The sequence below is a fragment of the Pseudopipra pipra genome, chromosome 5, assembly GCF_036250125.1.
Source record: "Pseudopipra pipra isolate bDixPip1 chromosome 5, bDixPip1.hap1, whole genome shotgun sequence".
NCBI lineage: Eukaryota > Metazoa > Chordata > Aves > Passeriformes > Pipridae > Pseudopipra > Pseudopipra pipra.
In genome coordinates, this window is record NC_087553.1 from 75,054,806 (window position 1) to 75,069,884 (window position 15,079).

At 54.3% G+C, this 15,079-nt stretch overlaps 1 protein-coding gene across 8 annotated transcripts in view; it reads left to right on the forward strand.

Moving 5' to 3' along the window:
• SHANK3 (SH3 and multiple ankyrin repeat domains 3) overlaps positions 1 to 15,079 on the forward strand; it is a 265,221-nt gene that overhangs the window by 70,104 nt on the left and 180,038 nt on the right. For all 8 annotated transcript variants that reach the window (XR_010430985.1, XR_010430983.1, XR_010430984.1 and 5 more), the window contains exons 7-10: positions 5,008 to 5,159; positions 5,877 to 6,044; positions 7,237 to 7,353; positions 8,833 to 8,910. Coding sequence is in view for 5 of the 8 variants with exons in the window: in XM_064656805.1 (XP_064512875.1) it covers positions 5,008 to 5,159; positions 5,877 to 6,044; positions 7,237 to 7,353; positions 8,833 to 8,910 (515 nt within the window). In the remaining 3 variants the exon portion in view is untranslated. The remainder of the gene's footprint in view (positions 1 to 5,007; positions 5,160 to 5,876; positions 6,045 to 7,236; positions 7,354 to 8,832; positions 8,911 to 15,079) is intronic.

Sequence of the window (15,079 nt, forward strand, 5' to 3'; positions counted from 1 at the left end):
AGGGGTTTCCCTTCCTGTTCCTCCTCCTGGGTTGTGTCCTGCTCCCACCTCAACCCATCCCATGACGGATGAAGTGGAGCCTCTAAGCAGTTCCTTGCTTGAGAGCTTTGTTTGTTCTGGAGAAGTTTTCTTGGGCAGCCTGCCCCCTCCTCATTGTGCAGCCTCTCAGGTGCATCCTCCAGGATCCATCTCTGCCCTTCCTGGTTCTGGAATTGCCCGGCCCTGGTTGCTCCAAGAGCTCCTCCATCCAAGGCCTTGTGGAACCTGCAGGTCTGATCAGAGATTTGCATTTACTTCAGGACAATGGCAGCAGCCATGGAGCCCCTTCCAGGGCCTAAAGGGGCTCCAGGAGAGTTGGAAAGGGGCTTGGGACAAGGGATGGAGGGACAGGACACAGGGAATGGCTTCAAAGTGACAGAGATTAGGGTTAGATGGAATATTGGGAAGGAATTGCTGGCTGGGAGGGTGGGGAGGCCCTGGCCCAGGTTTCCCAGAGAAGCTGTGGCTGCCCCTGGAATTGTCCAAGGCCAGGTTGGATGGAGCCTGAGGTTGGATTTTTATGTGCAAACCCATGAGGAAAAGGAAGATTAGGAAGGACACTTGGATCTCTACCTTCTGGAAAAGGTCTCAGTGTTGTCACCAAGTGAATGATATGAGGCACATGGTTGAATTCTTGGTCCTGTGCAGGGCCAGGAGCTGGACTTTGATGATCCTTGTGGGTCCCTTCCAGCTGAGGTTGTTCTGTAATTCCACGATTTTCTCAGTTGATTTGTTTCCCACTGCAGGTTTCCATGAAACACTTTGATTGATGCCTGTCAGTCGTGATCCTTTTCTGTGCCATCTCCCTCTGGGAGAAAATAAATGAACATATGTGGAGGAGAGTTTGATTTTAGTGAATGGTGAAGTGAAAATGTAATTTTCTGTGTCCTTCCTGCTCTGTCTTTACGTTCCCCAAGCCAAGGGGGAGGGATGGAGGAATATTTTGTCTCGTTTTATATTCAAGGGGCTTAAACCAAGTCTCACTCTGCAACTCCAAATAGAGCTTGTGCCATCCCCAAGGTTAATGAAAGGAAGAAGCTGTTGGTTTGCCCAAACTGGGAAGGACACCAGGACTTCCCAGACACAGGAAACCTGGGAATGGAGAGACTTGCTGAGGATGAAGCCAGGGAGGGCACATTGGAGGGCACCATCTCCTTGCCAGTCCTGGTGGAAGCAGAGAATGGACACAGAGAGAAAGAACAGCTTTAATTTAATACTTAATTTCCTCTTCCAGAGTGGGAAGGATTTTGTCTGGGGATTTGGGCTGATTTATGACTTGGACTTTGATTGTGTCAGGGCTGAGGCAGTTCAGGAGCTGCCTTCTGTGCCTCCAGTTCTGGACAGAACCTGAGTGGGAGTGGATCTCTGGGAGCTGCCTTTCCATGGGGTTTGCTCTTAAATCTGGCTTGCAGGGCTGCAGGGAGACCTCCCTGTTGGAGCACAGAACCCTTTGGTGTGGTTGTTCCATCCAAACCCATCTGTGGGTGCCTGGGATTTACCCCCCAGGGATCCCTTGTCCCCCTTCAGCTGCCACAGTTGTGGCCAAGCTTCCCTTGGCAAAACCCCCCCATGGTGTGGTGGCCACTGGTGGTGTGACCTGCTCTTGGAGAGGAGGAATAATGCCAGGAATGTGGTTTTTTCCACATGGGAAGCTCAGGAGCTGTGGCAGAGTGGCAGCTGAGCACACCCTGTGTGCCAGGGGCAGCCCCAGCGCCTGGACAGGCACACGGAGCAGGGACAGGAGCCTGGAAACCACCCTTTTCCCACTGAATTCAGCACTTGTCCTGGGCTGAACTGGGAGCTCCTCAAGGCAAACTGGGCTCCCCTTCTTGGAGAAATGTTCTGCAGAGTTTAATCCAGTTAATGGACTGGATGCACCATAAAATGCCCTGTGCTTTGTGGTGGCACCGTGACAGCAGAGCCCACGGGATCATGTGGCATTCCAGCCTCTCCAGCCTCTGGGTATCTTCATTTAAGCTGCTTTTGGGAGTGGTTTTAAGCTGTGCTGAGGCAGAAGGATATATTCTCCTTCCCATTTTTCTGCTGGAGTGGGAAGGCAGGGAAGAGCCACGTTGGAAACTGCTGCAGCCCCATTTGCCATCGTTCACCTCTCAGGGTTGCTGGGCAGATATTCCAGGAAAGATTCACTGCCTTTGAAAGACATTAAAAGGAAAAAATTCACAGTTGCTTCCTGTAGGTACATTTAAAGGGGGTAAAAAAAAAATTATACACGAGAACTTACTGTTGGTCTGAAATTAGATCCAAACCTGGGGGATGGTTTAGGCTGTGGAGAGAGAAAAGCAACCCTGGATATTTAACAAGGGATTTTTAAGAAGGGTGGCACCTGGGGAACAGCAGGAGAGGGAGAGGAGACCAGGAAACCATTGGATTACAAAGAGTGGACTGGGAGCAGCAATAGGAACCGTGGCCCCAAAATGATGTGAGGACAAATAACAGCAGGAATGAGTAACTGGGGAGGGAAAGGGCTGTGGAGCTGCTGCCAGGGCTGGAGCCCCTCTGCTCTGGAGCCAGGCTGGGAGAGCTGGGGGGGTTCCCCTGGAGAAGAGAAGGCTCCAGGGAGAGCTGAGAGCCCCTGGCAGGGCCTAAAGGGGCTCCAGGAGAGCTGGAGAGGGACTGGGGACAAGGGATAGAGGGATAGGACACAGGGAATGGCTTCCCAGTGCCAGAGGGCAGGGAGAGATGGGATATTGGGAAGGAATTCGTGGCTGTGAGAGTTGGGAGGCCCTGGAATGGATTTCCCAGAGCATCTGTGGCTGCCCCTGGATCCCTGGAAGTGTCCAAGGGCAGGCTGGAGCAACCTGGGCTAGTGGAAGGTGTCCCTGGGAGCAGAGCCCGACCCCCCCCCGGCTCCCCTCTCCTGGCAGGGACTTGCAGAGCCAGAAGGTCCCCCCTGAGCCTCCTTTGCTCCAGGATGAGCCCCCCCAGCTCCCTCAGCCCCTCCTGCTGCTCCAGACCCTTCCCAGCTCCCTTCCCTTCCCTGCACACGCTCCAGCCCCTCCAGGTCTCTCCTGGCTGAGGGCCCAGAACTGCCCCCAGGATTCCAGGGGGGCCTCCCCAGGTCCCAGCACGGGGCCTGTGCCCACAATATTCCTGGAATATCTCAACCCACACCTCCCTCCCACACCCATGAATGGGTCCCTTCCCCTGAGCAGTGTCTTCCCTGGCTGGTCCCTGTTTTCTGCTGGGGATCCCCTGCTCTCACTCCTTAATTACTTGAAGCATTTGTTTGGCTTCGCACTTCTCCAAGAATTAGCAGGCTGGAATCACTGGAGTCCTGGATTAGTGGTTACAGTAGATTTAGGGAACAAGTTCCTGGCTGCAGTTCCTCAGAAACACCCAGTTTGGACCTTTCTCAGTCTCTTGTGGCCCAAGACAACGGGACAGATTTGTCAGTTGAGTTTGGTGTGTTAATAACAGAGACTGCAGGATGGTTTGAAGCCTTTTCTGTCACTTTTATCTTTCCATCAAGATAAAATAGGTGTTATTTTAAAATAAGTGTTATTTTATAATATAACAAATATTTTTAAAGAAATATTTATTATTTCATAGTAAATAAATATAATTTATAATAAATAAAGTAGAAGACCCAGCTATAATGTTCACATCTATTGGTCATTCCTCTCACTGGCAAACCCTCTTGACCACGATCTTCACTAATCCTCTTTTTTTATATTGGTGTCTTACAGACAAAGCCCAGAGAATTTTAGCAAAGCCACAGAATCTTTTCCAACCTTCTCATCTCATTTCAAAATTTAGTTAACAGCAATGCTCTAAAATGAATATTTGTAGGGTTTTTTTAATTTCTATCTCAAGCCATTTTTGTAATTGGAATGGTTATTTTTGCTGTATGTGGAGGTGTTCTCCCTCTCTGGGGTGAGGGTTGGGTGGTTGGAGGTTGCTCCTGGTGATGTGGGGCCATGAGGACCATGCAGGACACGTGAAGGGGCTCAGGGCAGTCCTGGGAACGCTGGGATGGTCCCGGATGTGCAGCAGGACAGCAGCCCTTTATCCATGGTTTGTTCAGGAGGGAGCTGGTCAGGGACACTCCCACCCCTTTCTTCTCCCCATTGTATCCAGACATGTGTGGTCCCATGGCCAGCAGTGGCATTTCTACCATTCCTTAAATTTTCAGTGCTTCCCTGCCCCTCTCCTCTGTGGGAATCCCATCTGGGACGAGGCTCTTTCTGTTGGTAGCCCCAGCCTGATTTTGGGTATCTCGAGGGCCACAGAAGGGTCCTTGGGTTCATCTGTTCCCTTCTCAAGAAATTTTTGCTGCTTTACTTCCAAACCTGTTCCGCAACAAAGATGGGGAAGGGCTTTGATTGGAAGCTGTGTGAGGACACTGAGGGCACTTGGGGTATTCAACTGGAGAAGAGGGGACTGAGGGGAGACCTCACTGCAGTTCCAACTGCCTGGGCAGGGGCAGAGGAGGGGCAGGGACTGAGCTCTGCTCTGGGGGGACCAGGGACAGGACCCAGGGAAGGGCTGGAGCTGTGTCAGGGCAGGGTCAGGTTGGATCTCAGGACAAGGTTCTTCCCCCAGAGGCTGGTTGGCACTGCCCAGGCTCCCCAGGGCAGTGGGCACAGCCCCAAGGCTGCCAGAGCTCCAGGAGCTTTTGGATGATCCTCTGGAGCACAGAGTGTGACTCTTGGGGTGTCCTGTGCAAGGTAGGAGTTGGACCTCATTATCCTTGTGGTTCCCTTCCACGTCAGCATATCCTGGGATTCTGTGATAATTTTCCCCCCTGTTCCCCACACAGAGCAGCTCCCCGTGACTGGGTGGGCAGGAGCACCTCGTTGGGTGGGAGCTGCTGCTCTGGCTCCTGTTGAGTTTGAGGTCACACTCACTCCGACAGGGCTCGGTGGGCACATCCCGCTGGACCCCACCGGTGCCCATGAGGGGTGGGCTCCCCGTGGCCCTCACCCCTGTGTCTCTCCGTGCTCGCAGAGTGTCCCCTGACGGCGGCGGCGCAGCTGGAGCTCAGCTCCGAGATGATCAAGGCCCTGCGGAACGGGGGAGCCCACCTGGATTTCCGGACGCGGGAGGGGATGACGGCCCTGCACAAGGCCGTGCGCTGCCGCAACCACGCCGCGCTGCTGGTGAGCGGGACGGGGGGGCTCTCCCCGGGCTCTGCCCTCCTCGGGATCTCTTTCCCCACATGGTGTGGGGCGCACCGGTTCTAGTTCCGTTTCCATCCGAGGAACCGACGGTCAAGGGTGGATAGGGAGGGGGAACTCCAGCACCAGGGGTTTCTTCAGGTCCCCAGCCTGGAGGGGAGAGGTGCTCTCCCCTCTCTCCACCCACGCGGTCCCATGGCAGGCACAGAGGCGGCACACAGGACGTGGAGAGGAGGCAAGAGAGAGTTTATTGTTGGGGGGGTTACATTTATAGGGTTAGGAGGATTCACAGAGTAACCAATTACCAATTGCAGGAAGGGGTTAACAACCCATAGGAAGGGGTTAAAAAGGTCCAACGAGAAGACCTCAGGACATCTTCCCAGGACACTCCTGCATGGGAGATAAGAGTCCTTCACAGAGGGTGTCGGGAAGAAGGAGCAGTGACTTCGCAGAAACACAAAAAGCCATTTTGAAACATGTTTAAACCACAGTTTCTCATATACTGCAGATCTACTGCCACACCCTCCCCTCCCTGCACCCCGCAGAGCCACCCCTGCTGCCCCTCCTGGCACAGCATCTCCAGTGCTGCCCATGGGGTGCCACAGGGGGGTGGCTGGAGCATCCCTGGCTGGTCTTCCCTCCCCGGCGGGTGGGTTTTCCTCCTGGAGCTGCAGGGCGAGGTGGGCTCTTCTCTTCCAGACACTGCTGGACCTGGGAGCGTCCCCGGACTACAAGGACAGCCGGGGGCTGACGCCCCTGTACCACAGTGCCATGGTGGGGGGGGACCCGTACTGCTGCGAGCTCCTGCTGCACGACTACGCCCGGCTCGGCTGCGTGGACGAGAACGGCTGGCAGGAGATCCACCAGGTGGGCTGGGATCCACTGGGAGATGGGGTGGGATCCGCCCGGGGCACCGCTGTCCTGGGGCTGATGGACGGGGTCCTCCCGTCCCCTGGGGTGCCACGGGCTGGGGAGGCACTGCTTGGTGGGGGCATTGGGGGCTGGACGCGCTGTGCCAGCTCTGGCTCCATCCCAGGTCGGTGTTCTGGCTGTTTTCTTCTGGCCTCGGTCAGGAGCGTCTGGGATCCTCCCCAGGAGTGTCTGGGATCCTCCTCAGTAGTGTCTGGGATCCTCCCCAGTAGCGTCTGGGATCCTCCACAGTAGTGTCTGGGATCCTCCTCAGTAGTGTCTGGGATCCTCCCCAGTAGTGTCTGGGATCCTTCCCAGGAGTGTCTTGGATCCTCCCCAGGAGTGTCTGGGATCCTCCCCAGTAGCGTCTGGGATCCTCCCCAGTAGCATCTGGGATCCTCCCCAGATGATGCCTGTCTCAAAGGATAGTGCTTTCAGATCCTGGTCCAGCACCTGAGGCATCCTGGTTCCAAACCCAGCTCTGCCTGTTCCTGTTCTGCACATCAACAAGTGGCTTTGGCAGAGGGAAGGCACGGATTGGGGGTTAGGAGACCTGAGCCAGCTTTGTGCTTCTCCCTTTGGGTGGAGGGGGATGAGCCCGTGTTGGAGGGCAGGTTGTCTTTGGGCCTGTGGCCTCCCAAAACCCCCCCCTCCAAGAGGGATGAGTCCTGGCACAGCTACAGGTGAGAATGAAAAACAGGAGGTGTTTGTGATGTCCCTGCTACCTCCGTCCTCCTTGGCTGATCTCTGGGAGCTGCTGGGCCTGGGATGGACCAGAGGGAGAGGAAAATGCACCAGTTAACCAGAGATGTGGGGCCTTGTCCTCTGCTTGGCCTGGGTGTGCTCAGGGCTTCCTCTCACCTGCAGTCACACTGAGACAGCCACCAGTCTGGAGGAGGCTCTGGGACCAGCACGATGCTGATCCAGGTTTTCCCATTGATCCGGAGGTGATTTATCCCCTGAGTGCCCAGGTGTGTGGGGCTGTGAGGAGCAGCAGTGTGTCCGTGTTTACAGTCTGGGCTACAGCTCCAGCCTGGCTGCACTTCTGGAGCGTGGCTGGATCCAGCAGAGGATGTTCTGGGGTTCATTTCTCGCCTTCCTGCCGCTCCCTGATCCTCCTCTGTTCCCTTTTTCCCTGGCTGTGGGGCAGGCCTGTCGCTACGGCCACGTCCAGCACCTGGAGCACCTCCTGTTCTACGGGGCCGACATGACTGCCCAGAACGCCTCAGGAAACACCGCCCTGCACATCTGTGCCCTCTACAACCAGGTACGGGGGCACCAGGGAGGGCAGGGGGGCACCACCCTGGCTGAGGCAGCGACACCCCACCACAGCTGGGGTCCCTCTCAGCGCTCCTGCTGCTCCCAGATCCACAGGGCTCCTCTGAGTGCAGTCCAAGAGGCTGTTTCTGTTTGTAGCACCAGCCTGATTTGGGATTTCTCAAGAGTCAAGTGGCCGTGGTTTAATCTGTTCCATTCCCAAGAGGTTTTGCTGCTTTGCTTCCAAACCTGCTCTGTGATTTTTCCTCCAGTTCTTTTTCCTGCTTCGCAGCAGGTCCCTGGAACTGGCTGGGAGGGAGAAGTTTGCTGGGTGGGGGCTTCTAATTTGGCCATGGAGCTCACATTCAGTTTGAGGTGGGCACATCCTGTGGCTTCCAGCCCTCTCCAGGGCAGGCACATGACCTGGGGTCCTGTCCTGCTCACAAATAGCCCTCAATTCTTCCTGCTAATCTCAGAATTCTGGAGAAGACCGTGCAGGCAGCACAGGGCTCCATTTCTGTCTCGTTTTCTGTGTGGTCACTCACTCAACTCAGGGAAGCTGAGGTTGGTGGAAGAGCCCCCTCTGATCTCACGCCCCCGCTGCTCTCGGAGCAGGGCAGGGCAGGATCTGAGCATTTCTCCTGGAGGGTTTGCTCCTTCCTAGACAGTTTTAGCCATTGTGTTCTGTGAGCTTTTATTATAAAGGGAATTTCCAGTTTCTGAGGTGTCCATGCTTTAAAAACTGAGGCCTGTCATGGTTTGCCAGTGGTAGGTGGGGGATGGTTTGTGGCGTGGTGGGTTCACTCTGCACGTCATGGGCTCTTGGACCCACGTCCCTGCCCATGGAGGTGGGAGGGAGAGGGGCACTGAAGGGTTCAGGGGCTCATAAACACGCTGAATTAGCACCAAGGAGAAGCACAGAGCATTCCAGACCAACAAGAAGCTTTAGGCAACAGCAGTACCTGGGAACATGTGTTGGTCATAGTGCCAGTGCCCCTGAGGATGGACTTGTCTAGTGGAAGGTGTCCCTGCCCATGGCAGGAGGTTGGAACTGGATGATCTTTAAGGTCCCTTCCAACCCCAACCATCCTGGGATTCTCTGGTTCTAGCTCTGTGTCCAGAACTGTCCTGACCACCACAATTTGAGACAGGTCTGACAGACCTTCCAAGAGCTACTGGCTCAGCCCGAGCAGAGACTTCCAGGGAACATCTGCCCCTGGAGCACGACAGCTGCGGGTCAGGGAGGATTTCGAGTCAGCAGCATCCTCTGGATGATCTATAAGGATCTGGATGATCTATAAGGCCTTTCCAACCTTCCTGTAATTCCCTGATTCCATGACTGGGGGCTGGGGATGCCCAGTTCACAGCGGGTGATCGTCCCTCCTCGCTCTTGCCAGGGGAGCTTCCCGAGCTCTGTGACCCCCGGGGTTGGCTGGGGTCTTGCCACCACTCTCAAGTGCTAATGGTCTCTTCCCTTTCCCCTTGCCAGGAGAGCTGTGCCCGGGTGCTCCTCTTCCGTGGTGCCAGCAAGGAGATTCGGAACTACAACAGCCAGACGGCGTTCCAGGTGAGCGGGGGGTGCTGGGCCACGGCTTCCATGGACCTGCCCCAATCAGGGCAGCTCTCAAACCTGGCTGGGGCTTTGCCTGCTGGGACAAACCCTCTGGCTCGGGATGTCTGTCCTGGCCCTGGCTGAATGGCTGGAGCAGGAGGGAGGAGGAGAGCACGTGGTACCTGCGGGAAGGGCTGGGAAGGTGGTGCCGTGTGGGATGGGGGGACACTGAGCTCGGATCGTCTGGCCACGTGTCGTGGAGGTGGAAAGGAGAAGTTGTTGCTGGCTGTAGGAATGTAAATGTTAGAGAAGGAGGAGAATCCTTGGAGCAGGAGCAGAATCCTTAGAGCAGGAGAAGAATCCTTGGAGCAGGAGCAGAATCCTTGGAGCAGGAGAAGAATCCTGGAGCAGGAGAAGAATCCTGGAGCAGGAGAAGAATCCTTAGAGCAGGAGAAGAATCCTTGGAGCAGGAGCAGAATCCTTAGAGCAGGAGCAGAGTCCCTGGAGGAGGAGCTCTGCTCCTCCTGGACTCTGTCCTTGGAGCAGGAGGAGAATCCTTGGAGCAGGAGCAGAGTCCTTAGAGCAGGAGCAGAATCCTTGGAGCAGGAGCAGAATCCTTAGAGCAGAAGAATCCTTAGAGCAGGAGAAGAATCCTTGGAGCAGGAGCAGAGTCCTTAGAGCAGGAGCAGAGTCCTTAGAGCAGGAGCAGAATCCTTGGAGGAGGACCAGAATCCTTGAAGCAGAAGTAGAGTCCTTAGAGCAGGAGCAGAGTCCCTGGAGCAGGAGCAGAGTCTTTGGAGCAGGAGCAGAATCCTTGAAGCAGAAGTAGAGTCCTTAGAGCAGGAACAGAGTCCCTGGAGGAGGAGCAGATTCTTCAGAAATAAAGGACGGTGTTGCCACAGAAATGAACACCCCTGAATTTCTGAAGTCAAACGTGAGGGCAGAGGAGCTCTAGTGCCACTCTGGAGTGGCTTTCTAGGAAATCTGCTGTGTAACACAGATGGCAAAGGGAAACATCGAGTCCAGTGCCAAGCCCGGTGTTTTCTCACGTCCTGTCTTCTCGTGGCCGTGGCAATGGGGTGGGGTTGGGGCAGGGCAGAGAGAGCCAATCCCCACAGAAACCATGGAAATGCCTCTGCTGCTGCCTGGTCACTTGGCCACTGCCCTGCACACACCTCTGCTAATTTAATTGCTGTTGTTAATGAGATACCTTGGTGTCAGTGGCCTGAGATGACTTAAGATAGCAGTGAGTAATTTAGAGGGTTTAGGGCCTGTAATCTCCTGGGTTGTGTCCCCAGGGCAAACCAGCTGGTTGCAGGGGTGATGTGCCACCTCCTGTGTCACCTCCTGCTGTCTGGAGAACCTCCTGCTGCTGGTGGCCTCCCCTCTTTGGGCTGCTCCAGGTTTCAGGGGAGGCAGGAGCAGGGCCAGAGTTTTCCTGGAGTATCTTCCCAACTTCTGTCAGTCTGCACCTCTCTTTTCCTGAGCCAGGTTGGTACCTACATCACTCTTCCATTGCTCTGAGCTGGTTTTTCATCCATCAGTGCTGGTGCAGCCACTCCCAAAGCTCCCCAGCCCCTTCCAAATACGTCCTTCTCACAGAAGGATGGAGACACCATTTTTCAGGTGGGATATTCCATCCTCAAAATGCACTGGATGGGAAGAGTCACAGACTGGTTGGGGTTGGAAAGGACCTCTGGAGATCTTCTAGATCTTCCAGTCCAACCTAAAGCAGGTTCACCTGCACAGGGCCCCGTCCAGGTGGGTCAAAAGAAGTTGGTTTGGGTTTCTTTTCCCTTCTGCCAACTGCCTGGGTTGTAGCTGGATCATTATCATGGAATTCTTTGGGTTGGAAGGGACCTCAGAGCTGTCTGTCTGCCCTCCCCATGCCCTCTGAGGGAGCTGCTGGTTCTCCTGCCTTGCATCAAAGAGCCTGGGCCATCTGTGCCACCCCTGCCTCTCAGCAGGGCCTGCCTGGTGGTGGTGAGGGGCTGCAGATCTGCTGCCAGCACAGGAATTCTGTTCCCCACATCAGGAATTCCCTGTAAACAGCAGGAGGATCCCAAACTGCTGCTGTTCAGGGGCTCTTCCAAGTGGTTCATTCCTGCTCCCTGTCCTCTTTTCTCTCCCCATCAATCCCAGCTGCTCCAGGTGGTTGGTACAAGCTGGGGGTAAGACCCTCCCTCAGCTTTGGTTTCTCATCACTTGGCTCCTCTCAAGTCCTGCTTCCCTTTTCCTCCTTGGTTTTCTCATGTCTTAAGGACATAAAAGTGTTTTCTTCCTCAGGGACACGTGGGATGGGGTTAATCCCATCTCTGATGGGGTCACATGCTGGCAACCCCACACTTGGAACCTCTGGGTCATTTTTCCCCCCCTTTTATTTAATAAAAGTTGTCTCTAGCTCTGTGTAAAAAGTGGGACAAGGCCAGTTCCTCATGGTCAGGTCACCACCTGCCTTGCACTGTGTTTTCCAACCTGTTTGAGGTACCAGCAGTTTCCTGCTGAGCATCATCCAGGTTTTATCTTGGTCACAGTGCTGAATTCCCAGTTTTCTTTCCCAAACCTCCCGTTTCTGACGTGGAACCTGAACTTTGTGTTTTCACTGTCAAGATAAAACCCCTAAGGTTGGAAAAGGCCTTTAATGTAGTCGAGTCCAACCATCAGCTCAGCACTAAACCACATCCTCCAGTGCCACGTTCACAGTTTGTGGGACACTCCCAGGGATGGGGACTCCACCACTCCTCTGGGAAGGCAGATCTTGCTTGTCTGGAAAAGTTTTTGGAGGTTCCTTCCGCTGCCTCTGTGCGTTCCTGGGGGGTCTGTGGGCCACCCACAGTGGCCATAGGGCAGATTTTAGAATCGTGGAATGGTATGGGTCAGGAAGGGACCTTAAAGACCATCCAGTTATGGTGTGGAACCTTCTCCCCTGGGGGTTCCCACAAGTCCTGTCGCTTGTCCAAAATCAAAGGTGGCTTTTTCTGTGTCTCCTCAGCAGCGTTTGTGGTGCCTCGAGTCCCTCAGGGGACATTTACTGACCCAAGGTGGGCACAGGGAAATAGAAATGCATAAAAATATATTAAAATATAGAAATATAGAAATATATACAGACATATGAATATAAATACAGATATAGATGTAAATATGAACATGTGAGCTTCTTATTTTTGAGGGCGTTTATTGATTTTCCAGCCAACAGAGATGGTTATGAGGACCTATCAAAATGTAAGCCCAGTGCTGGAAGCCTTAAATACCAACAGATAATTCAGTGGGATACATTTGTTAAAAAAAACCAAAACCAAACCTTTATAATTCTTTCTCCTATTGATCTAAGGTTTGTTTGTTTATGTGAGCACGTGACTCAGGTATTGAGCTGAGACCTGAGGTCGTGATTTCTCCCCTGCCTGATCCGTGTGCCAGAGGAGCCGTGGGATCACTGCTGTTGGCTCATCCCAAACACGCCTGGGGGAGCTTTGAGGAGAGCAGACAAGGCTCTTAATGAGCAGTAAATGTCAATTCTGTACAAGTTCCTTTGTCCTCGTGACACTCCTGCGTGAACTTTTCCGTTCCTACACACGCAGGATTATCAGATGCAGGATTTAAAAATAGTGCCTTCAAATTCCTTTTAGTTTCACTGAAATTTAACAGTCAGAGCTGCTGCTTTTCTGTCAGAAAATTGTGTGTACTTTTAATTGCTGCATTTTTGTGGGCCTTCCCCCCCCCAGGCTAAATCCATCCAGACAGGTTTTTGTGGTGGATGGGGTTTTTTGTGGATATTTTGGGGTAGGTAATGGTGATATAAGTAAACAAGATTTCTTAGTTCAGGCTTTGCTGCTGTAGAGCTGCTCTGGTTGTGGTGCCCTTGGTCACCTGTGCTGGTAAAAGTGACCCTGGAATCCCCGGGGCAGTTCTGGGCCCTCAGACAGGAGAGACCTGGAGGGGCTGGAGCGTGTGCAGGGAAGGGAAGGGAGCTGGGAAGGGTCTGGAGCAGCAGGAGGGGCTGAGGGAGCTGGGGGGGCTCATCCTGGAGCAAAGGAGGCTCAGGGGGGACCTTCTGGCTCTGCAAGTCCCTGCCAGGAGGGGGGAGCCGGGGGGGGTCGGGCTCTGCTGCCAGGGAACAAGGGCCAGGCCAAGGGGAAACGGCCTCAGGCTGGGCCAGGGGAGGGTCAGGTTGGGGCTGAGGAGGAATTTGTTGCTGGAAAGGGTGGGGAGGCCTTGGCAGGGGCTGCCCAGGGAGGTTTGGAGTGCCCATCCCTGGAGGTGTCCCAGGAAGGCCTGGCCATGGCACTCAGTGCTCTGGGCTGGGGGCCAAGGTGGGGATGGGGCCCAGGGTGGATCCATGGGCTGGGAGGGCTTTTCCAACCTCTGGGATTCTGTGGCTTCCTGCTGCTTCCCAGCCTTCTGTGGGAGCTGTGGAGCCACCCAGACTGGGATCCTCGGGGACATCCCTGCCCTGCTCCAAGGCCACCCCCACGTCTGCAGAGGCTGCTCGGGGCTGTTCCCAGCTGAGTCTGGAAAGCCCCCACGCCTGGAGCGCTTCCTCCTTGGCTTCATTCCCATCCTCATCCCCTCCCCTGATGGAAAACCTTCCCATTTTGCCCAGACACAGTTTCCCCCCTCACACCCCGTGCCCCTTGGCCCTTGTTCTCCCAACCCCTCGGAGAAGAGCCTTGGCTCCGTATCCCTCCATCCCTGGGCACGAGCTGTCATTACCTTTGTCTCTATTGATTAAATCCCTTCCCACCGCCCTGTTCTTGAGTTTCCAACCATCCTTTCAATTCTAATCCTTTAATGACTTTGCATCACCTCCCAGCTCGGGCTCGTCGAGGAATTTAATAAGCATATTCTGCACTCCATCATCCCGGCTGTTAATGACAAAATTGAATCCCGAACCCGGGGTAGGGGCCTGTGAAATCCATTTGGCAGACATTTTTGGGCTGACAGTTAGTCATGAATTAGGTTTCTGATCAGTTTTTCATCTCTTGGCAGGCGTTTCGCCTCGATTTAATTTCTGTTGTTTCTGGGGATGTCACATAAGGCTGTCAAAATCCCTGCAGGAGACAGCGGGGTGATACCTCCCGTTTCTTTGCTCTTCACGAAGCCTGGCCTGCCTCCCTCTCCTGGAAGCAGCCTGGATCCCTTCAATTCAGTTTGCTCCTTACAAGCTGCTGTTGTCAGGCCCCTCTGCCCAGCCCAGCGTTTTTGTGGGCAGCCAAATGAAGCTGCCTGGTCTCCAATGTTCCTCTCATTGCACCCTGTGCTTAAACGTGGTTCAACCTCCCCCATTTCCACCCCTCAGGGGTGATCAGGGTTCACCACTAAGGCCCTGGCTTGCTCCTGGCAGGTTCTGGCTGTGTGACACCTCGTGGTCTGCATGTCCCTGGTGCTTTGTCCAACAGCAAAGGTGACTCAGGAACCAGTTGTGGAACCCAACTCAAAGGCAGATGTTGCCCCAAATCCTGGGTCCTACTTAATGAGGCCGAGCTGATGTGCTGACGTGGCAGGATTTGCTGTGCAGGGAGTAAAAAGCTCAAGGGAAAAGGGAGCAAACCCTCAGGTGCCCGTGGGGCCAAAGCTCTCCCGCCCCACCAGTGCTCCAGTGATCTCCAGTGACCCCTGCCTGGAGCGTGGGGAGATGTTCTCCTCTTCTTTCCACACCTGGCTCATTGCATCCCGTTTTTCTTCACCTTCCTCAGCCTCCTTTGCATCTGTCACGGGGATAATTGGGCCTTTAAACCCTTCAACCCCGAGAGCTCCGCGCTCGGGTGTCGTCCCACCGCGCCATTTACGGCAGCGTTTGGCTCCGGCACAAACAGGCCTTTAGATGTGTTTTCTTCAAAGATTTGTATCTTGTTGCTTTAAAATAGACATCGTGGTCTGAACTCTGCAGTTTGCAGTTGTGTTGCCCAGGCAACGGGATATTCTCAAATGGAGCGATTTCGTTCGAGAGCGTCTTTGGTGAACGGTGATTTTTCTAATTGAGGGGGAATTTTTTGCCTGGCAGGGGTTGGGTTTTTGGCTCGTTAGTGACGTCATCTCTTGTGATGTCACAGAAATCAGAGTGTTTCATTCTGCTCAGGGAGATGAGGAGTGTTTGGTGCTCGGAATTCTTGGGAAGAGGCGATAGAGCTTGTGGATGTTTTATCATTCACTTTAGCCATCAACTCTTGCTCTTTTCCTGCCACTG